This window comes from Xenopus tropicalis, chromosome 7, assembly GCF_000004195.4.
Source record: "Xenopus tropicalis strain Nigerian chromosome 7, UCB_Xtro_10.0, whole genome shotgun sequence".
Taxonomy (NCBI): Eukaryota; Metazoa; Chordata; class Amphibia; order Anura; family Pipidae; genus Xenopus; species Xenopus tropicalis.
Genome location: NC_030683.2, coordinates 114,238,592 through 114,264,912, shown reverse-complemented (window position 1 = coordinate 114,264,912; position 26,321 = coordinate 114,238,592). Strand labels below are relative to the sequence as shown.

General features: G+C 42.9%; 1 protein-coding gene across 6 annotated transcripts in view; it reads left to right on the top strand.

Moving 5' to 3' along the window:
- fut1 (fucosyltransferase 1 (H blood group)) overlaps window positions 1–18,541 on the top strand; it is a 70,814-nt gene extending 52,273 nt beyond the window's left edge. For 5 of the 6 annotated variants that reach the window (XM_018095331.2, XM_031904967.1, XM_012966342.3 and 2 more), the window contains 2 exons: window positions 5,417–5,530; window positions 17,262–18,541. In XM_018095331.2, the coding sequence (XP_017950820.1) occupies window positions 17,318–18,385 (1,068 nt within the window). In that variant the 5' untranslated portion in view covers window positions 5,417–5,530; window positions 17,262–17,317 and the 3' untranslated portion in view covers window positions 18,386–18,541. Of the gene's footprint in view, window positions 1–5,416; window positions 5,531–17,261 lie in introns of those variants that run through there. The other variant, NM_001004772.1, reaches the window with a different exon arrangement.
- The last annotated feature ends 7,780 nt before the right edge of the window (window positions 18,542–26,321 follow it).

The following is a 26,321-nucleotide window of genomic DNA, read 5'->3' as shown; positions in this document are numbered from 1 at the left end:
TCTAGGGGTTTTTGTTGATAACAAGTTGTCTAATTCCAGGCAGTGTCATTCTGTGGCTACTAAAGCAAATAAAGTGCTGTCTTGTATAAAAAAGGGCATTGACTCAAGGGATGAGAACATAATTTTGCCCCTTTATAGGTCCCTGGTAAGGCCTCACCTTGAGTATGCAGTGCAGTTTTGGGCTCCAGTCCTTAAGAAGGATATTAATGAGCTGGAGAGAGTGCAGAGACGTGCAACTAAACTGGTTAAGGGGATGGAAGATTTAAACTATGAGGTTAGACTGTCGAGGTTGGGGTTGTTTTCTCTGGAAAAGAGGCGCTTGCGAGGGGACATGATTACTCTGTACAAGTACATTAGAGGGGATTATAGGCAGTTGGGGGATGTTCTTTTTTCCCATAAAAACAATCAACGCACCAGAGGTCACCCCTTTAGATTAGAGGAACGGAGCTTCCATTTGAAGCAGCGTAGGTGGTTTTTCACGGTGAGGGCAGTGAGGTTATGGAATGCCCTTCCTAGTGATGTGGTAATGGCAGATTCTGTTAATGCCTTTAAGAGGGGCCTGGATGAGTTCTTGATCAATCAGAATATCCAAGGCTATTGTGATACTAATATCTACAGTTAGTACTAGTGGTTGTATTTATAGTTTATGTATGTGAGTATAGATTGGTAGGTGTGGGTTAGGTGTGCTGGGTTTACTTGGATGGGTTGAACTTGATGGACACAGGTCTTTTTTCAACCCTATGTAACTATGTAACTATGTAACTATTCCCTGCAGAACAAAGAGGCAGCAAGCAGACAGTGAATGTAGGGAAGTTACTACTACTGCTTTTTCTTTCCTCAGCTAGCACTCTATTAACCATAACCCCCCCTCGCCTGGAAGGGTAGCTTGGCATGTTCCGCTATCTCTGAGCTACTCGCAATATACAATAAAGCGCATTTGTGAGGTCCTGGAGTTAGAAGAAATGCGCTTTGTTAGAGCAATATATTACTGGAAATCCAGTGCTTGTCTGCTTTATGTTATTATTTCCTTTTCAGTTTATTTGCAATTGGTCTTCACTTATTTTCTGTGGTTTTTGTATTATTTTTTTTAATAGTCAACTTTTATTGATATTCTTATAAACAAGGGAAATGATAGAAAGAGGAAAGTGAGAAGGAGGGAGGAGAGGGGGGGAAGTAGGGAATGGAGAGTGTATTATGGTGCTTTAGACAGCTGTTGCTGGAGACTCCAACCATGGGTTCCTAATCTTCTTGAACTTTAGTGGGCATCCTTTGGTTAGATATGTTAACCTGTAGAGTTCCAGTTGTGAGTTGATCAGTTTTTGTATTATTTTAGTTTTAGTTTTTTGTTCAGCAGCTCTTCATTTAAGAATTTTAGCAGGCATCTGGTTGCTAGGGTTCAAATGACCCTAGCAACCAGGCAGAGGTTTGAATGAGAAACTGGAATAGGAATAGGAAAGGGGCTGAATAAAAAGCTACGTAAGAAAAAGTAGCAATAACAATAACATTGTAGCTTCACAGAGCAGTAGTAGTTTGGTTGCTGGGGTCAGTGACCCCCATTTGAAAGCTGGAAAAAGTTAGAAGAAAAGAGCAAGTAATTCAAAAACATTAAGAAATAAAAAATAAAGACCAAATGAAAAGTTGCTAAAAGCATCAGACATTCTATAACATGCTAAAAGTTAACCTAAAGGTGAACCACCCCATTAACCTGAATTCACAGTGAAGTTTGAGAGCAACGATAAAAATAGGTAGTGACGAAAAGGAAAATTACAACAAAATCAAAATAAGTTGTGCAACAACACTTTTTGGGGGAAAAAGGGCACAACTGGGAAGCTGTAAACAATTAAAGCTTATTATAATGAGAATTTACCATTTAAAGATGTCTCCATAGGATGTTGGAGGGGAAATAAAGGAAAGCTATTACCCAGGGAGGGGGGTAGAAAGGGAGAAATGTGCACCTTCGGTTTTGCTGCCCTTCTTCTATTTTGACAGCCTGATTACTAGGGTAATTAAGCCCTAGCAACCAGAAAACAGTTTGAAGAAGAAAAAAATGGCAGTCATTGTTGAACATCCCCAATAAAGGAAGTGTTTGCTAATGTATGCCGCACTAAAGATGTTACAGTTGAAGAATTACTTCTTTAAGATGACAAAGCATAACAATGGGGGGCTTCTGTGCCTGTTGTAGGGCAGTGGCAGAATTGTCTAGTACAGCGCTGTCCAACATCTGCGGTACCGAGGGCTGGAATTTTTGCTGGCCTACATGGTGGCCCACATTAATGGTGGTAGCGCAGCAAAAACCCAAATGGTTGGTGCAGGGATATCACCCTTCATTCATATGTAAAAGAATTATATTATGTCATGGGCGAGTCATTGACTTCAGCAATAACAATTAGTTTCCTTGAGGGCAAGTTCAGGAAGTCAAAATAACCTGTATTCTTGCCAGTAGGATGGCATGTCAAGGAGATTAGTCGCCCGCGGTAACAAAGATTTATTGAGGGTGACTAATCTCCTCGTGTGCCACTGCCCTAAGGGTGAAGACACGCAGAGCTACTAGTATATAGTGTATGTATGTATATATATATATATATATATATATATATATATATATATATATAATATATATATATATATACTAATATATAAAAGCCTCACACAGGGTGTACCCTAGTAGTAGCCACCTCACTGAAACATTCCTGCTTACTCCTTCTATCAGACGCAGACTGACTAACTGTAGAGCTAGGTCAGAGATAAGAAACGATTCAGAACTACAACTCCCAGCACTTCTACATTCAACTTTACTGTATGGAGAAGGATTTCTTCCTGCCTATCATTTGCCTGTAATTGTATTATGTACTTGTTTGAAACCAATAATGCATTAGATGAGTAAGGTGATGGGAATTCAGTTACCCTCCCTTTACAGCTCTCAGCATTCTACAGTCGGGGTGGCTGGGAGTTGTAGTTCACAAATATACTGCTACCATAGAAGCAATCTGCAAATAAGTTATGAACATTTCTAAGCACTTTTATAATTGGTCATTCATTATTTATGTTTTTCCACTTATTATACTTCTGATTCTGGTTTCTTCTAGGGTTCACTGACTCCTGCAACTAAAAGCATGGGAGGCTATAATGTTATTTGTTTCTATTGCTAAACTGCTTTAAAGATGCTAGGGCAGTTAAACCCTAGCAACCAAATAATAAATCCAAATCTAAGAACAACGGAATAAAAAAAAATATAGGGATTTATATATAGGGATTTTACTTTAAAACAGGGCTGGTTTTTAGGGTATGGCAGAACAAATATCCCCCCTTGGGCAGAATAGAATATGTCATTAGTGATAGTAAGTACATGGTGATAAAATATCCATACATTACGTAGCAACTGTATAACATGTGTATTTATGTCAGTTCAGGTGGAGCAGTTGGACTGCAGGCCAAACTTAAAGCAGGGCCCCTCCTTGTTGGTGTCACAATGGCCCACAGGGCCTGGTACTATTAGAGGCATGCAGTTGACAGTTCTGCAGTTGTTGTTTAACTGCAACTCCCAAAGGCTGTTTGTGGGCTGCTGGGAGTTGCTACTATTGACAGTAGAGAGATGAAACGTCCAAAACAGATAAAACTGTGACCAATTTAGCCTGAAATTAGTGTGTACATGTGTTGGTACAGTCCATTAACTCCTGCATGCCCATGCAGTAAAACACACAAAACCCTCCTTTATAAAAGAGCATTCACACCCACTGTTTACTCTACAGAACTGCAGAATGGCGAGTCTTGCAAGTCTAGTCCACCTTTAAATTAACTTTTAGTGCTTTTTTTTTTTTTTACAATTGCCCTTACTGTGTTTTTTTTAATTATTTAGCTTTTTGTCCAGTGGTTCTGCATTATGGAATTTCAGCAGGTATCCGGTTGCTAGGGTCTAAGATACCCTAGTAACCAGGCACTGCTTTCAATAAGAGACTGGAAGATGAATAGGATACTCTGAACAGGGCCGGAACTAGGGGTAGGGAGAATAGGCCATTCTATAACATACTACAGGTATAGGACCCGTTATCCAGAATCCTTGGGACCAAGAATATTCTGGATAAGGGGTCTTTCCATAATTTGGATCTCCATACCTTAAGTCTACTAAAAAAATCAATAAAACATTAATAAAACCCAATAGGATTGTTCTGCCCCCAATACGGGGTAATTATATCTTAGTTGGGATCAAGTACAGGTACCGTTTTATTATTACAGAGAAAAGGGAATCATTTAACCATTAAATAAACCCAATAGGGCTGTTCTGCCCCAATAAGGGGTAATTATATCTTAGTTGGGATTAAGTACAGGTACTGTTTTATTATTACAGAGAAAAGAGAATCATTTAACCATTAAATAAACCCAATAGGGCTGTTCTACCCCCAATAAGGGGTAATTATATCTTAGTTGGGATCAAGTACAGGTACTGTTTTATTATTACAGAGAAAAGGGAATCATTTAACCATTAAATAAACCCAATAGGGCTGTTCTGCCCCCAATAAGGGGTAATTATATCTTAGTTGGGATCAAGTACAGGTACTGTTTTATTATTACAGAGAAAAGGGAATCATTTAACCATTAAATAAACCCAATAGGGCTGTTCTGCCCCCAATAAGGGGTAATTATATCTTAGTTGGGATCAAGTACAGGTACTGTTTTATTATTACAGAGAAAAGGGAATCATTTAACCATTAAATAAACCCAATAGGGCTGTTCTGCCCCCAATAAGGGGTAATTATATCTTAGTTGGGATCAATTACAAGGTACTGTTTTATTATTAGAGAAAAAAAGGAAATCAGTTTTAAAATTCTGAATTATTTGATTAAAATGGAGTCTATGGGAGACAGGCTTTCCATAATTCTGAGCTTTCTGGATAACGGGTTTCTGGAAAAGGTATCCCATACCTGTATAAGGTTAGTTTAAAGGTGAACATAGCTTTAACATGATTGGTGGAAAGGGGGTCTCTAAATCCTTAAAAACTATTTCTATGTATTTTATGTGAGATTGAATTTTACCCTATCACGATCAGCCTTCTAATTAATCCTCTTAAAGGTATAATACTTGAATAGGTAAAGTGTCTTTTGACCCCTCCTCATATTGTGAGTCTAAAATAATGTCATAATATATAGAAAGGTTTTAGTTTAATGGGGAAGTGGCCAGCAGATATTTATCCACCAGTAATGAAAGGCGGAAATTTGTTCAGAGACTGACAAACCTTAAAACAATTGATTACTGAAATTTGCCATGAACAGAGGCACAAAGAATTTACCGTATGAGAGGCTCTGCTAAACATCTTGTAATGCACAGCACAAAAAGGCAATGTTTACAGGAGAAACCACCTATGAGAGAAAAAAAACTAGAGAAACCAGAAAAACACTGACTTTAACCCTCCCCTCCCCAGCGTAATCCTGGCTTCATTGTCCTCTACTTAAACTGGATGCTGAATTCTAAACCTCTTGGGCCCGGCCTGGTCTCCGCTACACCCAGACTCCTCTGCCGCCCACGGCTCTGCCAGGTAAGTTTAAAGAATAATGTGCTATGAGTAATTTCTGAGTTGTGAAACATTCTTGTGAACAATGGTAATGATAGAAGAGATTGCAAAAAAATAGTGATGTTGGTCATGCGTGTGGGCTAAACTGTCCAGTTATTTGCACTTAGGGCATGGGGAAGGCTGCACAGATTGGGAGCCGGATAACTACAGGTACCAGCATTCTCTGTAGGCAGTAAATGGCAATGGGAATAAGTACTCAAAAATGGAATTAGAACAACATTGAAGTAAAATGTTCACCTACACAGAAAATCATTAAACACCAAATCCACATTCACCTGAACATAAAAGCAATTTCACCAGTAACTCCATCTCTTTGAATCTGACAATATCGACTCCAGCAGAAAGGAGTTCTATGAAAACCAATAATATTTATAATTTAGTTTTAATTTACTCCACTGTTGTGAATCCCCCCTACTTTGGACTATTAGTAACACACCATGCTTCCCCACAGGCCCGGATTTGTGGAAAGGCCACAAAGGCCCGGGCCTAGGGCGGCAAAAATTGGGGGGCGGCATGCCGCCCCGCCACACCAAAATATTAAAGTTTTTCGTGCATACGGAGCAATGGGGACCTCTCCCCCACTGCTCCGTATGTGATTAAAAAGGCCTGCGCATGCGCGATCGCAAGTTCGCGCAGGTTCGCCGTTCGCGCATGCGCAGGGGGGAGCGACAGAGAGGGGGCGGCCTCGGGGCGCCCGGCAAACAAATCCGGCCCTGCTTCCCCATAGAATCTTTATTAAAGGGGAACTTCAGCTTCGAAACCAAAATTAAAGAGCCCCACACAACACAGAACCCCCTAATATACCTATCCCTGTAATCTGTTCCTTCAAAAAGTATGAATAAATAACATTAAATGCTGAAATCCAGCTGCAAAACAGTTCTTCTCTTTCTGCCTCATTTGAAATCCTGGCAGGGGAGGAGGGACTATAACATTGATGTTACAAATTGTAACCACTTCTCCACAGCTTACAGACAGCATGTAGGAACTACATAACCCACAATGCATTGCACTGGGATGTTCCTTTCCTTATTGACAGCAAGTGTGCAGGGGATTGTGGGATTGGAAGGATGCATTCTATGTGAGTCACAAAGTAGTCAGCCAGATCAGCAGGGGAACAGGGGGCGGGGCTTAGGGAACTGTTCCAAACCATATTATTACATTACAAGGCTGCATATTTTTCAAATGGTGTATATAGCAAAGTTGCCTGAAATGTTTAAGCCTAAGTTGTGCTTGGGTGCAGTTCCCCTTTAACATACTTCCTTACAAAACAATGGCTAGCTAGTTTGCAAAACGAGTTGATCCATGGATTTTCTGTTTGCTGCAAGAAAATGCTTTGAGCACCCTCATAACAATTAGGATCTCATTTATTTCTCCAATGTTTCTTACTGCTAATGAGTCAAGATTTGCAGCTCATTATCAGATGGAGCACTGGGTGTTTCCTTGTTTATGATAAAGCCTGATGCTTGTTTAACTTTGGAAACAGAAACTTGGAGTTTAAGAAATAAAGGAAGGATTCGTTATATGTAAGGTTGCCACCTCCCCCCCTAATCCTGGCTACATATTAAAGCCACACCCTGCATGGCTGGTTAGTAATTAATTTAGATGTGTGCTGCATGGTTACATATAATTCAGTTCAGTCTGCAGCATGCATCTGTATTACTTGCTATTTAGCCATGCTGGTTGGAGATTCAGTATGTGGCCAGTGTTAAAGGGGTTAGGAGGCAAGCTTAATTGTGTTGCATTTATGTGTTTGTAATATTTTTTTTCATTTTCCTTGTTAGTACCAATTGGCATTGTGAATATTTCCCCATAGCAAAAGAATAGTTTGACTTTTTTAAACAGGAAATGCTTTGAAAGCATCAGTTCGTTAAATGCTTTTCCCGAAGTCGGCTAAAGTTGCTTCTCATGGAAAGTGACGCGTATGCCATCCCACCAGCGATTTACCAGCGGTTTGATGGCATTTCGGGGAGATTAGTCGCCCGTGGTAGCGAAGATTTGTCATGGGGTAACTAATCTCCCCGCGTGGCACTGCCCGTAGAAACAGTTTCTTTACAGTCACAACAGTGTCAATAGTTCAGGGGGAAAAATGGAGCGCCCGGGATTCCTCCTGCTCCAGTTCATGTGTTGCTTTTGTGCAGTTATTGTAATCATTCATTGTGTGGCAAATACTTCCACACAACTAGTATGTTTGCAAGTTATTATTTGCTTAGATGTGGAATGTGCAAACATACAATATATATACACATATAGTCACTGTCTGGGGATTCAAAGTGGGCAGAGTTTAGGGTTGCCCTGGGCTTTAATTGGGCTAACATGGGTAGGGCCAGAATCTGGAATATTCCTCTTTTATAGCCAAAATGCTGACAGTACTGATTACAGTTGCCACCTCAGCCCTTTAATACCAGCAACATATTGAATTCATATCCTGCATGGCTACTTAGCAATTAGATTAGATGCTTGCTGTATGGCTGCACATAAATGCTTTCAGTCTGCAGCATGCACCCAGAGTCGGACTGGGGCCTGCAGGGCCCACCGGACCCTGTTCCCTAAGCGCACGTACCTGCAGCGTGTCGGGGAGGGAGACTGGCGGATCGGTGCCCTGCGGGCATTGGGTCGGGGGCCCATCAGGTTTTTTTCCAGTGCCCCGAAACCTTAAGAAACCTTAAACATGAAATAAACCCAATAGGATTGTTTTGCCCCCAATATGTATTCATTAAACTTAGTTACCATTAAGTACAAGCTCCTGTTTTATTATTACAGAGAAAAAGGAAATCATTTTTAAAATTATAATTATTACAATTATATTCTTAAATTGGATTTGATGGGTGATAGCCTTCCCATAATTCTGGTTTCCAGATAAGGGATCCCATACCTGTATTAGGGTTAGATTTGCTGCTAACAGAATGGAAAAAATTTGTTTCCTGGTAAAAAAAAAAAAAAAAATTGAATCCTAATATCTATTCACAACCATGACAGTATGGCACCCTCTCACAAAACATGGCAAACATGGCCTTTTGTATGTGCTAGTGAGCTTATATAGAAGGGTAAAGGGCATGCAAACTCTACAGTATAGTTTTATTGTTTAGGGGAAGCAGCGTGGTAAGTTTCTAGTGGGGTAAATAAAGGCAGATGCCAGCCCTGCGCTAGAAAATGTACAGAAAGTGGTATTAAAAAAATAAATATTAAGTATATTTGTACTGACAGGTACTATTCTCAATTAGAAAATGAAAAAAGGAGAGAAAAGTATGACTTATATATTGTGTCATATAAATGAGTCTGTTGCTCTATTAAGACTTAACCTTTATTGAAATCATCAAATTAAAATGGTATTGTGCAGAAATAAACACTTAAAATTGACATTAAAACTATTGTAGGTTAAGGCAGGACCATCTAGCCGTCCTACTAGAAAATCAGCATTCACTGACCATTGAATATATTGTTAGTGCCACAACTCTGTTTGGCTGCCAATGAGAATCTACATTACCACATGGTTAGAGGGTTATAAGCCAGAGAGTGGCCTTTAATACATGGAAGGTTCTTATGCCACTAAAATATGGGCTGTGGGTGGGTAACACAGGGTATGAATGGGCATCTAGAATCGTGGCCAAACATAAACCACTCGTAAATGGGCTCACATAATACCATCAACACAATCCTGTGTTATCTGGTCCATATCTGGTGCCAGACCGATTTGGCCTGAAGTCACTCAGTGACATTGACGAGCTGCCCACCCTCTGCCACCCCAATCATCCCCCACTCCACCCAACAATTCAGCCCTTCCTGCAGCTATGAGGCCCTGCCTAGCCAAAACTAAAAAGCGCCTGACGCGTTTCGCCCTCCACACATATGGGCTTTGTCAAAATATTGTTTGACCAGTTACAATTCTCACCTGTAGCCAGGAGCTGTGGGACGGAACATGCCTCTTGTGCCACGAGTGTCTCTCGTGGGTTCCAGGGTGTATAAAATTCTTGGCACAGGATGGAGGCACACACTACACTCTTTATTGTCTGCGCAGAGATGCCCTGGAGCCCAATATGAATGCAGCTGGTATTTAACATGTTTAAAGAACAATAAAACTTCTAGCTACTGGGCAATGGCAATTTGTTAGACTCCACCCAACCCCCCCACCCCCCCTTCCTTGTCTAACATAGCTTATCTTTCAAAGACCTGTCACCCACAAATAAAAAGCTGTATAATAAAACATAACACCCAAATAATTTTTTTATAAATGAATTTAAAAATCTGAGCTGTCAATCATATATTGCCTGCCCCGCCTCTATGCCGCAGGCATAGAGGCAGGGCAGGCAGTATATGATTGACAGCTCAGATTTTTAGTTAAAATTACTTTATCTTTCAATTTAGTGCTTCCTAGACATCACCTAGATGGCAAATGCATAAGAGGGTTGGGGGGTAAGACAAAGCTTGCCTTACAGTGTACACAAAATGGCACTGGCCTGCTGGCTGTGACTGTAAATTCCAAGACTGAAGGAATAATAAATTCAATAATTTATATAGTGTAAGTAAAGTTTATTTTGCTCTACTAACGAGATACAAAAGGATTTGGAATTATTTCTTAGGGTGACAAGTCCCCTTTAACACTGGCCAGCTTGTTCTGGGTACTTTACTGCACAGCGTGGCACTTCCATCGTTTCCTCCGTCCCAGGTTTACCCTTCTGCCTGCCTGGGTGAGTACGTGTGCAGTGCAAAACATTAGAAACTTTCTTAATATAGACAGTTAAATATCCTGTCCTATTCCTAAAACAATCAAGTTACTCCGGACTATCCCTTCCTCAGCAATCCGGGGCTCTGCGTGCAGTCGACCTAATAAATTGATTGGATTTTGTGGTTTCAACTGACAACCAGGTAGAGTTTTCATTTGCAGATAAGGAACAGGCTATTCATTCAAATATGGAAGAAAAAATAAAGACCAAATGAAAGTTGCTTTGATTGGGTCTTTCTATAACAGGGGTTCCAACCTTTTTTACCCATGAACCACATTCAACTGTAAAAAGATTTGGGGAGCAACACGGGAAAAAAAGGGGGGGTTCCAAATAAGTAGTAGAATCTGTCCTGTTTCACTTTGCCGAAAAATCAGGAAAGTGTGGCTACTGCGCACATTTTTTACGCAACTGGGATTTTTATGCTGCAACTTATTTGACGTGACTGTGACTTTTTTCACCATGACTACGAGTTTGTTATGAGTTATGTTGCAGCAAATTTTTGTGGCAGTTTTGTAAACAAATTTGCCAATGGCAAAATGTGGAATGTTGCAGCGAATCCATGCCTGGTGAAAAGATGTGCTTGTCGCTACAAATAAGGGCTTTGATTGGCTTATAGGTGGCCTATAGGTGGCTCTGCTTGGCAGTACCCCGACCAAAACTTGCCTCCAAGTCAGAAATTAAAAAATAAGCAGCTGCTTTGAGGCCACTGGGAGCAACATCCAAGGGGTTGGTGAGCCGAGCCACTGGTTGGGGGGGTCACAGGTCTATAACATACTAAAAATTAATATAAAAAACTTTCCTATATATATTTCATGTATCTGTAGCTTGTCACAAAACTACTGTGGTTGTGATTGTGCCGGGCATGTCCCCCGTGAACCCCACTAAGTCCTCCAGACAGACACGGAGCCACTGCCATAAACCAATTTTGAGGAAATGAGTTCTTCTATCTTATTTAGACATTTCCTCTATAGTAAGTAGATGCTAGTGGACATCTCTGTGCCCTGATAAACTTCAGTCACACTTTACTGCTGTGCTGCGAGTTGGAGTGATATCACTCCCCTCCCAGCAGCCGATCAGCAGAACAATGGGAAGGGAGCAAGATAGCAGCTCCCAGTAAGTATCAGAATAGCACCCAATAGAAAGAAATCCAAGTCCGGCTTGGGACCCCTCCAGTTACATGGGAGTAGGAGAAACAATAGGTTAGCTGAAAGCAGTTCTAATGTGTAGCGCTGGCTGAAAGCTCAGACTCAGGCACAATGCACTGAGATGGCGCCTACACACCAATATTACAGCTAAAATATACATTTGTTGGTCCAAGACTAAAATTTTTAATGGTAGAGGGAATTATTTGCTATGTAACCAGTGTCATTTACATAAAAAGTACCCCATAAAAATCATGACAGAATCCCTTTAAGGCAGGAGTGAGCACTACTAGGATACCCTGGGAATTAAACATTAGTATTATACTGAAACAGAGGCAGCAATCAACACGTGGGCCAAACTCTTGCTCATTAGTGTTGCACCGCCAGTACCTGCCTAATACTGCCCATGACAGAAACTAAATGCTCAGTGAGAGTATGGGTGTTTATTTTTCCACGGACATAAACTGCCTGTTCATGCTATGTGTCCGTATTTAACTGCCTATCGCATTGGTTAATTATTAATTGAAAGCAAAACACACCGTAATGGGAACATAAAGCTGTTTCTAGAATATGACTGTATCAGGACCATGCAGTACACGTGAAACTTGGATAGACGTTTAAGACTTTAGAAGTGAAGAAGGAATAATATCTCTAACAGCCTTATATGTTTTTGCTATAATGACAGATAATTGGATTCTTTCCAAATTACATTAATTAAAAAACAAGCTATTTTATATGTCATTGCCTATAAGGACTTTCTAGAAAATTCACTATAAAGCATTACAAATAAAGGAGCTATACACTCATACAATCACACTAAATGATTATAGGCATGGATTCTTTTGATTATACTACTAATTGCAGGGATGAATGACTTATTTTCTCCAGTGAAACTGTGTCCCAGTGCCGGGATTATAAAGAAGACTGTATTAACATGCATCTCTATAAGATGTCTACTTGGTTTGCATGACAAGAAATACCCAACCGAACTGCTTTTGAATTGAGGGAGGGGGGGGAAACTGTTGGCAAAATACAGAATCACATTTACAAAATAACAAGTTCTGCAGCCAAATCGGATGAAGCAAACCGGGTTACAGTTGCGGAGAGAACTCCCAGTGGGATTATTTCTTATCTGATTTACGAAGGACCTTTGTAAACCAAGAATGTACAACCTTTGGGCCATCGTCCATGGAACAGCCTGTATTGTCTTGGAACTGTAAGATAATAAAACTGCTTGTATAAGGATAATGTCTCACGGAGTGAGTTAGCCGCCCACAGTAGAACTTTGCTACCCTTGGAGACTAAGGGCGAAGACACATGCGGCGATTAGTAGCCACGACTTTTTAAAAAGTTGCGGTGACTAGTCCATGCAGCGAATCTGTGCGGGCAATTGGTCGCAGCGACTTATACTTTAAACCAGGGATCCCCAACCTTTCTTACTCGTGAGCCACAGTGAAATGTAAAAAGACTTGGAGAGCAACACAAGCACCATAAAAGTTCATGGAGGAGCCAAATAAGGGCTGTGATTGGCTATTAGGCAGCCTCTATGCACACTATCAGCTTACAGGGGCTTTATTTGGTAGGAAATCTTGTTTTTATTCAACCAAAACTTGCCCCCAAGTCAGGAATTCAAAAATAACTCCCTGGTTTGGGGGCACTGAGAGCAACATCCAAGGGGTTGGGGGGCAACATGTTGCCCTGAGCCACTGGTTGGGGATCACTGCTTTAAACTATGCTGCGATTAGTCGGCGCAACTGACTTTTTAAAAAGTCGTGGCAACTAATTGCCACATGTGTCCTCGCCCTAACCGCTCTGAAATACCTTTCCACCGGCAACAATTGGAGCAAAAGGCCTACACATCGCTTCGGCTTTATGAAGTCGCCTTCAGGAGGAAATTTTGGGTGACTTCAGAAAGCCAAATCGATGGACAAAAAAAGAGACAAGAAATCCTGTGTTTCTTGTCTCTTTTTTTGTAAACATGATGTTCCAGTATCTGACTTCCTCTATGTATATAAATGCCCTGCTGTGTAGCCCCAGGGGTAGCCATTCCTGTGCTGGTACAGCTGGGGTGTTTGCTACAGAAACCCTACTATAGTTTATATAAATACCCCGCTGTGTAGCCCCGGGGGCAGCCATTCCTGTGCTGGTACAGCTGGGGTGTTTGCTACAGAAACCCTACTATAGTTTATATAAATACCCCGCTGTGTAGCCCCGGGGGCAGCCGTTCCTGCACTGGTACAGCTGGGGTGTTTGCTACAGAAACCCTACTATAGTTTATATAAATACCCCGCTGTGTAGCCCCGGGGGCAGCCATTCCTGCACTGGTACAGCTGGGGTGTTTGCTACAGAAACCCTACTATAGTTTATATAAATACCCCGCTGTGTAGCCCTGGGGGCAGCCATTCCTGCACCGGTACAGCTGGGGTGTTTGCTACAGAAACCCTACTATAGTTTATATAAATACCCCGCTGTGTAGCCCCGGGGGCAGCCATTCCTGCACTGGTACAGCTGGGGTGTTTGCTACAGAAACCCTACTATAGTTTATATAAATACCCCGCTGTGTAGCCCCGGGGGCAGCCATTCCTGCACTGGTACAGCTGGGGTGTTTGCTACAGAAACCCTACTATAGTTTATATAAATAAGCTGCTGTGTAGCCCCGGGGGCAGCCATTCCTGCACTGGTACAGCTGGGGTGTTTGCTACAGTAACACTACTATAGTTTATATAATAAGTTGCTGTGTAGCCCCGGGGGCAGCCATTCAAGCTGGAAAAAAAGGAGAAAAGGCACAGGTTACATAGCAGATAGCAAATAAGCTCTGTATCTGTTATCGGTTATGTGCCTGTGCCTTTTCTCCTCTGAATGGCTGCCCCCGTGCCTACACAGCAGCTTTGGTTATATAAACTATAGTAGGCAAACACCCCAGTTGCTCCAGTATAGGGTAACAGTACATTATATTGTCATTACTTTTATACACTTACTGTTCCTTTAAGAGCCATGACAGTTTCTTTTAAACAGAGAAGGGCCAGCCAGGGTAGGAGGTAAGTGACTAGAGTCATTGCCATGTGTGTTGCAACTTGGTACCAGGGTCAGATAGGGCCGGCAGGGCCCTGGGAAATAACCCGGTGTGCCCCGTTGCCCCTGCTGACCCAGCCCCATCCTCTCGCAGAGAACTGCAGGCGCCGACCCATGTCACAAAGTGGGGTGCAGTATGTGGTAGGGGGAGCAGGAGCTCGCAACTGAAGTGGGGGGCCCCTCAGACAGCAGCTCTGGTGGGTACTGAACACCCCAGTCCGACACTGCTTGGTACACCCCGCAACTCTACATTTCATTCCCCTTTAAAGATGGTCATGTTCTGTTTTCAATATTTACTTACATCGGCTGTACCTCTCTGCAAACCCCTATACGTTCTTGTATCAATGTTAAACCCCTGACCCTTACTTAATAACCTCTCTTTAAAGGATAAGTAAACCTGTAAAATTGATGAAAGTGCTATTCTAAACACTTTTGCAATCTACATTCATTATTATTTTTGAAAATTCCATGATATTAAGGGAAAGATGTGACAAAATTCATTCATATAATAGCACAACAGCGCCACCTGCTGGTCAGTTCCTGACCGTGATCCAGTCGAGGGAGTTGTCAGGAGAAAGAAAGAGAATTGGTCTGATGTTCTTCTGATTGGTCAGGGTCTTTCCTAACCAGAAGAACTTTCCATTTAGTTACATATTTTCAATTTGATGAGAATTGCTCATCTCCTAATTCAGTAATAGATTTTCCCATAGAGCCAGATGCAATTCAGTGAGAAAAACGTATCTCGGGGTTTAACACACGAAAGCCCTGTTGAAGTCAATGAGGAAAAACTGAGACTTAATAAGAAGAAAAGTATTGTCTCCTTCAATTTAATTACACCCATAAATTTTATGATAAACCATAAAATCATTTTTTCATGGCATATATCTTTCTTATCTCCGCAGCATTGGAGGTTCTTGGCTCTCAGTACTTACTGTTCGGGAGGCTTTGGCAATCTCGGTTATCGAAAAACATTTCACTTGCATGGTATCTCTATGGACATGTTGGGCTTCTTATTTCATGCAGTGCTGGAGTGCGAGGCGCAATATGTTGCCCGTAAATAACCCACAAAAAGGATTTATAAAGAGCTGAGCCATTATGTTTGCTCCAGTAACTTTTATGACCTATAAAAAATAAAATCTCCCTTTGCTTTTCAAAAGAAAATATGAGTTCTGTTGTGTGATACGGAGAGTGTAACTGCTGTGAGTAAAGCCTATAACTAGAATATAGGTTTGTCTAAAGCTTTTATTTGACTACTTGAGTGTTTATAGCTCCAGCTTGGAGGATATTTCTAGTATCAGGCATTACTGTGTTGTATAGCAGGAGTCCCCAACCGCCGGTCTGCAGGCCCGCAGGCTGCGTTCTAGTGGGCCACCCCTGTGAATATGCTGTTAACGCAAAGTGCCGCCCGAAGAAAGACGCGTAGAAAAGCGCCACGTCTTTATAAGCGCAATGCTTCATGTACACCGCATATCCACCACAAATTAAATGAATGCGCCGGGGGAGGAAAGCGCAGCATGAATAAAAATGCAGCGTAAGAACGCGTCGCGCGTATAAATGTGCGAGTGAACGCACGCAGCCCTGCTCCCCCGGTCCGTGGAAAATTTTTCGTTCTTGACACCGGCCCCTGCTGCAAGAAAGGTTGGGAACCACTGTTGTATAGAATCCACCACCGTGTAGTCTAAAGGTGGCCATACACAGGCCATTTCTATCGCCCATCCGTAGGCGGGGGTTATTGGGAGAAGATACGCTCGCTTGGTGACCTTGCCCACTTTTACTGTAACTATATGCACTTAATGCAACATCTGTGTAGTATCTATGTTGGATCAAAGTGTCATTACTGGCTGTGAACAATACCAGCACTTCTGGGAGGTGAACTTTATTTGTACCTGGGATTGAGATGCTGTGTGGTCCAGTAGCTGTGTGGTCCTACCATCAGCCTGTATTTAAATATTGGAGATACAGTATTCACTCACTTTGCCCTGGTGCAACCAGTTGCCTTCATAAGTCAAACAGTTGTGTTAGAGCTCAAAGGGAACACTGTACTAAGGCTAGTGCCACACGTGGCTGTTTTCACAGGCGGACATGTGTGCGTAACCTAAGGCCAGGGGTGTCACAATCCCAACTCATTCCAACGTTTATTTCCCGGGTTAGTGCAATAACTGAAGGTGGCAATAAGACTTAAGGTGGCCATGCACTGTAAGATTTGCTGGTTTGGCGAGGACACTGAACAAGCAAATCTTTCCCCCGATACGCCCACTTTGGCTTGGCCTAGGGCCAAACGATCGCATTACAATTGGAGTGAGGACAGCTTTAACGAGCCAACACGGTTTATGATCCGACTAAAAAAGATCTATGCCTGGCCGATTTTCAGACAAATATTGGTCAGGGATCCCCATACTCCGGCAGATAAGCTGCCGAATCGGTCTAAAGGGCTCGGCAGCTTTAATCTGACCGTGTCTGGGCACCTCAAGAATAAATCCAGCCATAGGTTCAATGTTTTCTGCTGGCTCAGACACATCAGACCAAACCCAAATGTAAGAAAATATCTTAAACTGTCAGAAGCTGAAAAAATAAGTTATTGAAAAACGTCAGACAATTCCCTGTTTATCGAATATCGATATATAGCGAGTCTCATTCTCCATAGGAAGTGTGCTTCCCATAACTCTTCAATAGACTTGTGTCATGTTATTTGCCTTTGGAATGCTATGTCTGTGTTTGTCAGTATGTGGCCACTAACTACTGGTTTCTGTTCCATTGCAGGTGACATTGCTTCATGCAGTCATCCATAAGATACATGATCAGAATTTTGCAGGAGTATGGAAATGGCGAACAAAAAAAGGATGATGCTTTTGCTTACTGTAAGCACGTTATCCATTGTTGTCTTCTTGGCACTCTATAGACTGCAGTATCAAGTCCAGTTCTTGATGTTTTCTCTGGAGCTTCCGTATCCTTTCAAGTGCCTTGATAAGTCCAATAAAGCCAACAACGTGGATGCAAGTGAATCGAGCACTTCAGAAAACAATAGTAAATGTGTCGAGAATGGGATATGGACTATTAAACCTGATGGGAGACTGGGCAATCAGATGGGAGAGTATGCCACCTTGTATGCTCTGGCTAAGGCCAATGGTTACCAACCTTACATCCTCCCCGAAATGCATGATTACTTGGCACCAATATTTAAAATCACCCTCCCTGTGTTACATAGCAGTGTCCCCAGCTATGTTCCTTTTAGAGAGTACTGGATCCATGACTGGATGTCCGAAGAGTATAATCACATTGATGAGAAGTTCTTGAAACTGACCGGGTACCCCTGCTCGTGGACGTTTTTCCATCACTTGCGTCGCGAGATCCTCCAGGAGTTCACGATTCACGACCACCTTAAAAAAGAGGCCAACCAAATATTACACGACATTAAAGGTCAACGGAAAAACACCACCTTCATAGCGATTCACGTTCGAAGAGGAGATTATATCAACGTCATGCCAAAGGTTTGGAAAGGCGTGATTGCAGACAAAGCTTACTTGGACCAGGCCATGGGTTATTTCAGGCAGAAGTACGCAGAGCCTGTCTTTGTGGTGGCCAGCAATGGGATGGATTGGTGCAAACAAAATATAGACAGTTCCAAGGGCGATGTCTATTTCTCAGGGGATGGAAATGAGTCAACTCCAGGCAAAGACTTTGCTCTCTTGGCCAGCTGTAACCACACAATAATGACTATTGGCACGTTTGGCTTCTGGGTGAGTTACCTTGTTGGGGGGGAAGCCATATACCTCACCAATTTCACCTTGCCAGATTCAGAATTCCTCAAGCTGTTTCGCTATGATGCGGCTTTCCTGCCTGAGTGGAAAGGGATTCCTGCAGATCTTTCGCCTCTTGGACATTAATTATAGACATGCCAAACTTTCTGTGCCATGGAGCTGTGCCTATAACTGGTCAATTGTACATATTTACCCTGGAGAGGAAACTAGTTGAACCGACTGTCAGATGTTTATTTTTGTCCCTCTGCGAAGAACTGTAACTTATTTATTTATAAGTTTTTTGCTAAATGAGGATAACTACAGGTGGCAGAAGTGCTGAATTCCTCAATGAGAAGACAGAATTCCGTTTACAGAATTTGTGTCTTTGTTGTTCTTCCTTTGGTTAAAAAAAATGTAAGAATTGGTAGTATAGTATGCAGGCCTGGACTGGCAAATGCCAGAGGGGCTGCTGTAAGATGCCATAGTCAGTCACTATTTATTGGGCTGGTGGGGGCTGTTTGCGCCTCTGGGTACTTGGAATGCCAGGGCCTATTTTGAATCCCAGTCCAGACCTGATAGTATGATTATACCCACAAATAGTAATAGTCTCAAAGGGCCCGTCATTGGGTTACTGTTGAAGAACAACCTGTTCATTTAAGTTTAGGAGCAGGTATACGGAGAGAGATCTGTTAGGGGCTACAAACAAGGCGCTGCCCTTGATGCTGGACACAGAGGGGCCTCACTGAACATCATTTGTAGGAAGAGTATTTGGGAGCTTAACCAAGCCTAACCATCTCGTGCTTTTACAGGTTCTGCAGCCATAGCAGCATTAGAGAAGGGGCTGTGGCTGTGTAATTGTTGTTATATTAAGGTAAAGTGGTGATAGAAACACTATATATTAGTGTTACCAAACATTCAGGTCACCAACGCCTGTTAAAGAATACTGGTAAACGTAGCTCAGGTTGGATTGGCTTGAGAAGCAGAGGACTGCCTGGTTGGCCCAGCACTAGTAGACACCAGCCATATTATTATTTTCACCATATGTCTATATGATATAATTTAGCACCATCTCTGTGAGAGTGGGCACTGGAGAGTCCATTGTTATCGTAGCAAAGTCTGTTTTAAAGACAATCCCTTATGCCATTCTAATAATATAATTTTTTTTCCATTATTGATGTATATGGGGCTTGGCACTAATAAAGGATATTTTCTGGGTCCATCTACAAGTGGCATGGCCAACAAACTGCATGTAGAATGCTGGTAGATGAATAGATGAGTGCCTGAATGCACCCAATGGTGCCCCCCTAGGCACTGGCCTTTGGGCGCTGAGTGGATCCCTATACAGGGCTGCCCCTGCTATGAGGCAAGGTGAGAACTTTCCCGTAGGTGCCAGCAAGCAGGCAGTTACCAGAGAGCTGGCCCTCTATGGCTGCTTTACGCTGGAGAAATGGAGCAATAATATATGCAAAAGCACAGACCAATTGCAAAGTTAATTAGATTATCTCTACAAGATACTAAAAAATAATTTTTAGAGAAAGTACCCCTTTATTTCCTGCAGAAAATGGCCAGTTAGCGAAATACGGGTCTGGAAACCCTAAAACTTTATATTCTGCATATATACAGTTAGTAGGGGGTCTGGTTAACAGGACATTTGCTAAACCGCTTGCGCTAATTCATAATATCAGGGACTTAACTGAAGTATGATTGGGCAACCAGAGGCTGGAGAGGGCTTCTGGGAGTTGCAGTACAGCAATACCTGGGTAAGCGCAGGATGCCCATCATAACTCCCATAAATGCACTGGAATTCTACCCAAGCTTGTTCTCGTGAGAGGCTGTGGCAAATACATTGGGTGTGTCATTGTTTAGTTGTGTTATTTGTATGTTCAGTTAAAGATGTAAGTGTGTTACTTGTACAGACGTTCCTCATAGCACTGTGACCAAGTGGCCACTACTGATACTTTGTGTGGGCTTTTTCCGATATAAGAAGGGTTTATGGCCTTACTTGAATGAGCTCAACCTGGGAATGTCTGTATTCTCCTAATTTTCCTGTACTTTGTGTTTGTTTTAAAAAAAATTGTATTTATTGTTTTGTTGTATAAATGTTTTGTTGGTAAATGAATGAACCCAAGATCCAACTGGAGGAACTTGACTCTGGGGCCAAAATCGGTAGCCACCAGTCCGCAGCTATCTCCTATTGGTCGAATGAAAGCAAACTTGCTGTGGGTTCCAAGTCCAGAGACAACTGGACTGGCCCCAATGTTTTGTATTTTCTGTATATTGCATTCCTTACCATGAGCGAATTGCTAGGAGTCCTGTCGTTATCACACGTGAATAGTCTTCAGCTTGAACAATATGGTGGCCAATGGGAATGCATGTGTATTGGGTTCCTAATGCCAATTTCTGATCCAAAGCTGACACCTTTGTTCTTTAGCTCCTCAGGGAAAACTTTAATGTCTTTTCCATATGTTTTGTGTGTGCCAATCACAGGCCGAGGGCTACTTGTGGTGCTTCCATTGGATGCAACCAGCAGAGACCTCTCTGGCATTCTGATTGGTTGTGATCAAAGCAGGTCAGCAAATAAAGCAGAAGAACCGTACAGGACTCTCTCTGCCTCCCCCTATGGCACATACTATGATTTCTTGGGTATTCTCCCATGCTGTGAAAGTAACCAAACTTGCCCCCGGTCAACCCCATTCCTGCCTATAAGAGCCATGTAAAAGCCGTTAGCGCTGATGACTTTCACGTGATTTTGAAAGCACACATGAACCAATGGTCCCCATACTGGTACTGAGTACTTACGGGGCACTACTATTTGATAAAAAAAACATGTAAAGTGCCTTTATTTAATAAAAAAAACATATTTTTGTAAAGAATGATATTGTCTGGCTTGTGTTCTGTTGGAAAGCAAACTTGCTATGGGTTCCAATTCCAGAGACAACTGGACTTGCCCCAATCATTTATATTCCCTGTATGTGATAACTTGCCCTTGCAGTGCGTTAGTGCGGATATTGGCAACAGACTAGGAGTCATATAAAGATAACAGTAACCAAGCTACAAAAGCAACATATAAACTGAATTCAACCCAGCATCTAATTTAAAGGCAGCATGTAACAAAGGGAATCTCTGATTGGTTGCTGTCGGTTACCAGACACAACATGTATATGGGCATGCAGGCACTCAAGCTTCTCCACAGGGGTAACAAAATTAAATAAAAAAATGAAATCTCCATTAACCCTAAGTGTTTCGTGCCCTAGGGGCACTTAATCATGGGCCCCCTAAAGCATGAAACGCGTAGGGCTTATGGAGATGTCTTATATTTCATTGTAGCTTTGTATAAAGTTGTTTTTACTTTTTATTATGTGACCTTTGGAGAGATGCTTGAGTGCCTGCATGCCCATATAGATGTGACCCTATGCTGAGGGTGTGGGGCCGGTGCACTTGGACCGACGCCTTTACAGTCAGTGACTTTCTACTAACGGTCTGTATGTGCCCTTAATCATTAGTTCCATATATACTGTGGGTTACCAGACCTACATATCATGGCAGAGGGCCAGGCCCACAGATCTCAGCCAACAGGGGGGTGGGGTATCAGATCCTGACCAGCAGGGGGGTGTGAGGGTTTACAGACCCCGACCAGAATAAAAGTAGGAAGGCAGCAGTCCTGGCTCCAATCATTTCCAGCTGTCTACTTAATGCATTTACTTTTAACTGGTTTGAAACCCCTCCTCCGTTAGCTTTAGATGTAAGCTGGCCATACACACACCAATAATTGAGCAAGACTTTGTGAAGGCCAATAGCAATACATGGACATTTACCTAAGGACCATACGCCTAAAGAGCTGCTTGTATGTTGAGGTTGCCAAACAAATAAATCTTTCCCAGACAGGACCATTCATGCACTGGGCCCCATTGGGCTGATCTGATCATTCCGCCACCAGACCAACACTGAGGATTGTGGGTCTATGGAACCTCCTCTGGAGAAGACAACATCAACGTGCCAGTATAGTGTTTGCCAGGTGGGATTTCTAAATCTGTCCAATAGATTATTGACCAATATTTGTCCAGATATTAGTCGTGCCACCATTTGGAAGGTCCCTGTGCATGGGCCAATAAGCTGCTAAGTCAGGAACTTTTATCTTCCTGTGTATGGCCAACTTAATGCAGGGAATATGAATGCCAAAAAGCAATATCCACGGTGGTGGGGGTGCAAAGGTTCAATAGAAGGTTTTTTGTTGCCCACCAATGCCCTTCCTTCTCCCCTAGTCCTCTCCACTTTGTTCTCCCCCATTTCTCTCTTCCATTATTTGTCTGTTCTTCTGTTTTCCACTGTTCTCTCCATCGTTCGTTCCATTGTTTGTCTCTTGTATTTCACTTTTGTGCCCGTAAACAAAGACCTTGTAAAATAACAAGAGGTTGTCCCCGCCCACGCCTCGGGTGATGCAGTCATATCATTATTATCTGAGGTTACTGTGGTTATGGGACACCTCTGGGGACTCTCAGGAAGCCTATTCTAATGTAATTATAGGAACTTATTTACATTACAAATCTGCTGGGCTTTGTGTTTTTCATGAGCAGCGGTTCCTGCCATACCTTGTGCCATACAGGAATATAGACAACAGAGTGGGCACAATGTGCCACGGCTACCGTAAATGGAATGCCAAATTTGCCATTGTAGCAGCACAGTTGGGCTTAATCGGCCCCTTCTCATCATCTCCACTTGGCACGAGAGCAAACCCGCTGGTCACATGGTCATTCAAATGAGTTGGTTTAGTTGGTAAATATTAAATACCAGGAACTATGAGTCAAAACCACTCACAGCCAATACAAATTAGAAGCATATCTACATTGGCATCAGTTTCCCTATTTATGCTGATAGGAATATACTGTTTAACGGTTATAAAAAGATTTGTATCTAGAAAGCCTGCTGTTTGATAACAGTCGGTGTAATTGGCCTGTGATGAAAGGTGCGGTTCTGGCACTCCATACAGGCTTTTGTATTTACCTTCCCAGCCGTTGGCTAACAGATAATGCCAATTGTTATGTATTATAGGGAAGGAATACACTGTAGGTTAGATGTCATACAAGGACGTGATAAATATGGATTCATGCTGATATCGCTAATAGCTTTGTGGCTCAGCTCCATTTTAATATAATTAAGGACTTCTTTTATCAAATAATAAATTCAGAGCAATCTGGACCTGCAGGACCTGCCGGGTATCGGTCAATATGCAGAGTAATATTTTGGCACAAGCCCTTCACAGTTTGGCTCCAGTAACGAAACCTGTAACAAAGAGATCACTTAGAAACCAGACTAAATGTGGCAGTAAGAACCGCTCGCTTGGCGACCTTCTCCCCATATCGCCATGTACGGAAGGGCGATATCGGCTAATTAGAATGAATCAAATTAGAACAGAGGTTATACGTGCCATTGGTTTGGGGACCGCATCAATGAGACAATGCACACCCCCGATCTGACGGAAAAATCAAACCTGTTTGATTGAGATCTGGCTGATTTCAGGGGGGCCCGACGTTCATGCCCATACACGGGCCGATAAGCTGCCAAATTGGTCTAAAGGGCGGATATAATGTTCTAGTACTGGAGAATACTGTAATGGTGCCGATACAGTGATATTATGCATTGCAACAGGCACAGGCCAGAGACTCTCCAGATGTTGCTGGCTGCACCTCCCAGCATCACCAGGATTTGTATGAAAGTGTATCAAAACAATTAATATATAATGTACCGTTGACCAGCACTTGTGTTGGCTTCAGAAGCCCTACTATAGTTTATATAAACAAAGCTGCTGTGTAGCCATGGTAGTTGCTATTCATATTGAAAAAAAAGAAAAGGCACAGGTTACATAGCAGATGGAATGGCTGCCCCCATGGCTACACAGCAGCTTTGTTTTTGTAACATAAGTTCGGCTGAAAAAGACACACGCCCATAAAGTTCAACTTTTTATGTCTATGTATAACCTGCCTAACTGCCTCTGGCAGCGGAGAGAGAGGACTCAGCGGGGAGTGGGATGGGGGAGCTGAGAGGACAGACGTCGCGAGGACTAAGCATTGAGTGGGAGGGGGGAGAGAGAGGACTCAGCGGGGAGTGGGATGGGGGAGCTGAGAGGACAGACAGCGTGAGGACTAAGCATTGAGTGGGAGGGGGGAGAGGGAGGACTCAGCGGGGAGTGGGACGGGGGAGCTGAGAGGACAGACGGCGCAAAGACTAAGCTTACATTGAGTGGGAGGACTCAGAGGGGAGTGGGACAGGAGAGCTGAGGGGACAGACATCGCGAGGACTAAGCATTGAGTGGGAGGGGGGAGAGAGAGGACTCAGCGGGGAGTGGGATGGGGGAGCTGAGAGGACAGACGGCGCAAAGACTAAGCTTACATTGAGTGGGAGGACTCAGAGGGGAGTGGGACAGGAGAGCTGAGGGGACAGACATCGTGAGGACTAAGCATTGAGTGGGAGGGGGGAGAGAGAGGACTCAGCGGGGAGTGGGACAGGGGAGCTGAGAGGACAGACATCGCGAGGACTAAGCATTGAGTGGGAGGGGGGAGAGGGAGGACTCAGCGGGCAGAGGTAAGACTCAGGACGGGCGTGGAAGGACAGAACGTGGTGCTGGAAGAGAATGCAGGAGTGGGCCATAGTTTGACGGGTAGGGTGGGGGTGATGGTCCGGTCCCCCCAACAGTCTGAGGGGTCCCTTGGTAAAGAAGTTTGAGGACCCCTGATCCAGAGGAAGGCAAAACCCCATCTGAAGCCTCTCTAACTTCCTTCCTGACTCCAAGATGGCAATCAGACCAGTCCCCGGATTGACTTGTACTAAGGGGTTACGGAGCAAAAGCAAAAGAGGAGGACATTCAGGTGAAAAATAGTTAAAAAAACAAGGGCAGGGGGTAAAGGATTAGGGGGCTCTAGCAATGCATGATGGTCTGGGGCCCCATTTAATGGGAGTACAAAATGACAGATTTGCAGTCTGTCCCTCCAGCTGTTCTTAAATAGTGTTTCCAGAATTCCAGCACCATGGGGGCTTCTGGGACAGAAATCTGTTTGCCGTTACTCATTCAGCTTCACTGCTGAGTCTGTCCCTATTGGAATGGACCCCTGTATGTAAGTAGTGCTCAGTATATACGGCTGGAGCTGCATACGGGGGAAACATTACTCATTAGGGTTCATGTACTTCCACAAGCAAAGTGCAATTTCAAATTATTTTTTCCCCCGCACAATGCAGCGTTTTCCCCCGAATCCCCAGCAGTACGGAGGCACAAGGGGGCGACGCATTCTTGATGCAATTGCACCGGATTCTCCAAAATTAGCACAAGTGTGCAGATCAGACACATTTGCCATTTCCAGCGTTCAGCCTGCTAAGGAGGAGGGACTAAACATGTTACACATTGTAACAACTTTCCCACAGCTTACAGGCAGCATGCAGGAACTACAGAACCCACAATGCATTGCACTGTGATGTTCCTTTCCTTATTGACATCATGTGTGCAGGGGATTGTGGGATTGGGAGGGTGCAGGCTGAAGGCAGGCTGAGGGACAGGTGATTACTGTAACATTTTATTTGAGTCTCAAAGTAGCCAGCCAGATCAGCAGGGGAACAGGGGGCGGGGCTTAGGGAACTGTTCCAAACCAGATTATTACATTAAAATCATGAGCTTGCATCATTTATTGACGTATATTGTCACTTTATTTGGTTCAGTGGCTTGATAATTCCATCCAAAATATTTTGTATCCATACTACACTATATATCGCTTCCTTGTACAGGTAGAGGACCCATTATCCAGAATGCTCGGGACCAAGGGTATTCCGGATAAGGGGTCTTTCTGTAATTTGGATCTCCATACCTTAAGTCTACTAAAAAATTAATAAAACATTAATTAAACCCAATAGGATTGTTTTGCATCCAATAAGTATTATTTATATCTTAGTTGGGATCAATTACAAGGTTCTGTTTTATTTCTACAGAGAAAAAGGAAATCAGTTTTAAAACTCTGAATTATTTGATTAAAATGGAGTCTATGGGAGACAGGCTTTCCGTAATTCGGAGCTTTCTGGATAACGGGTTTCCGGATAAGGG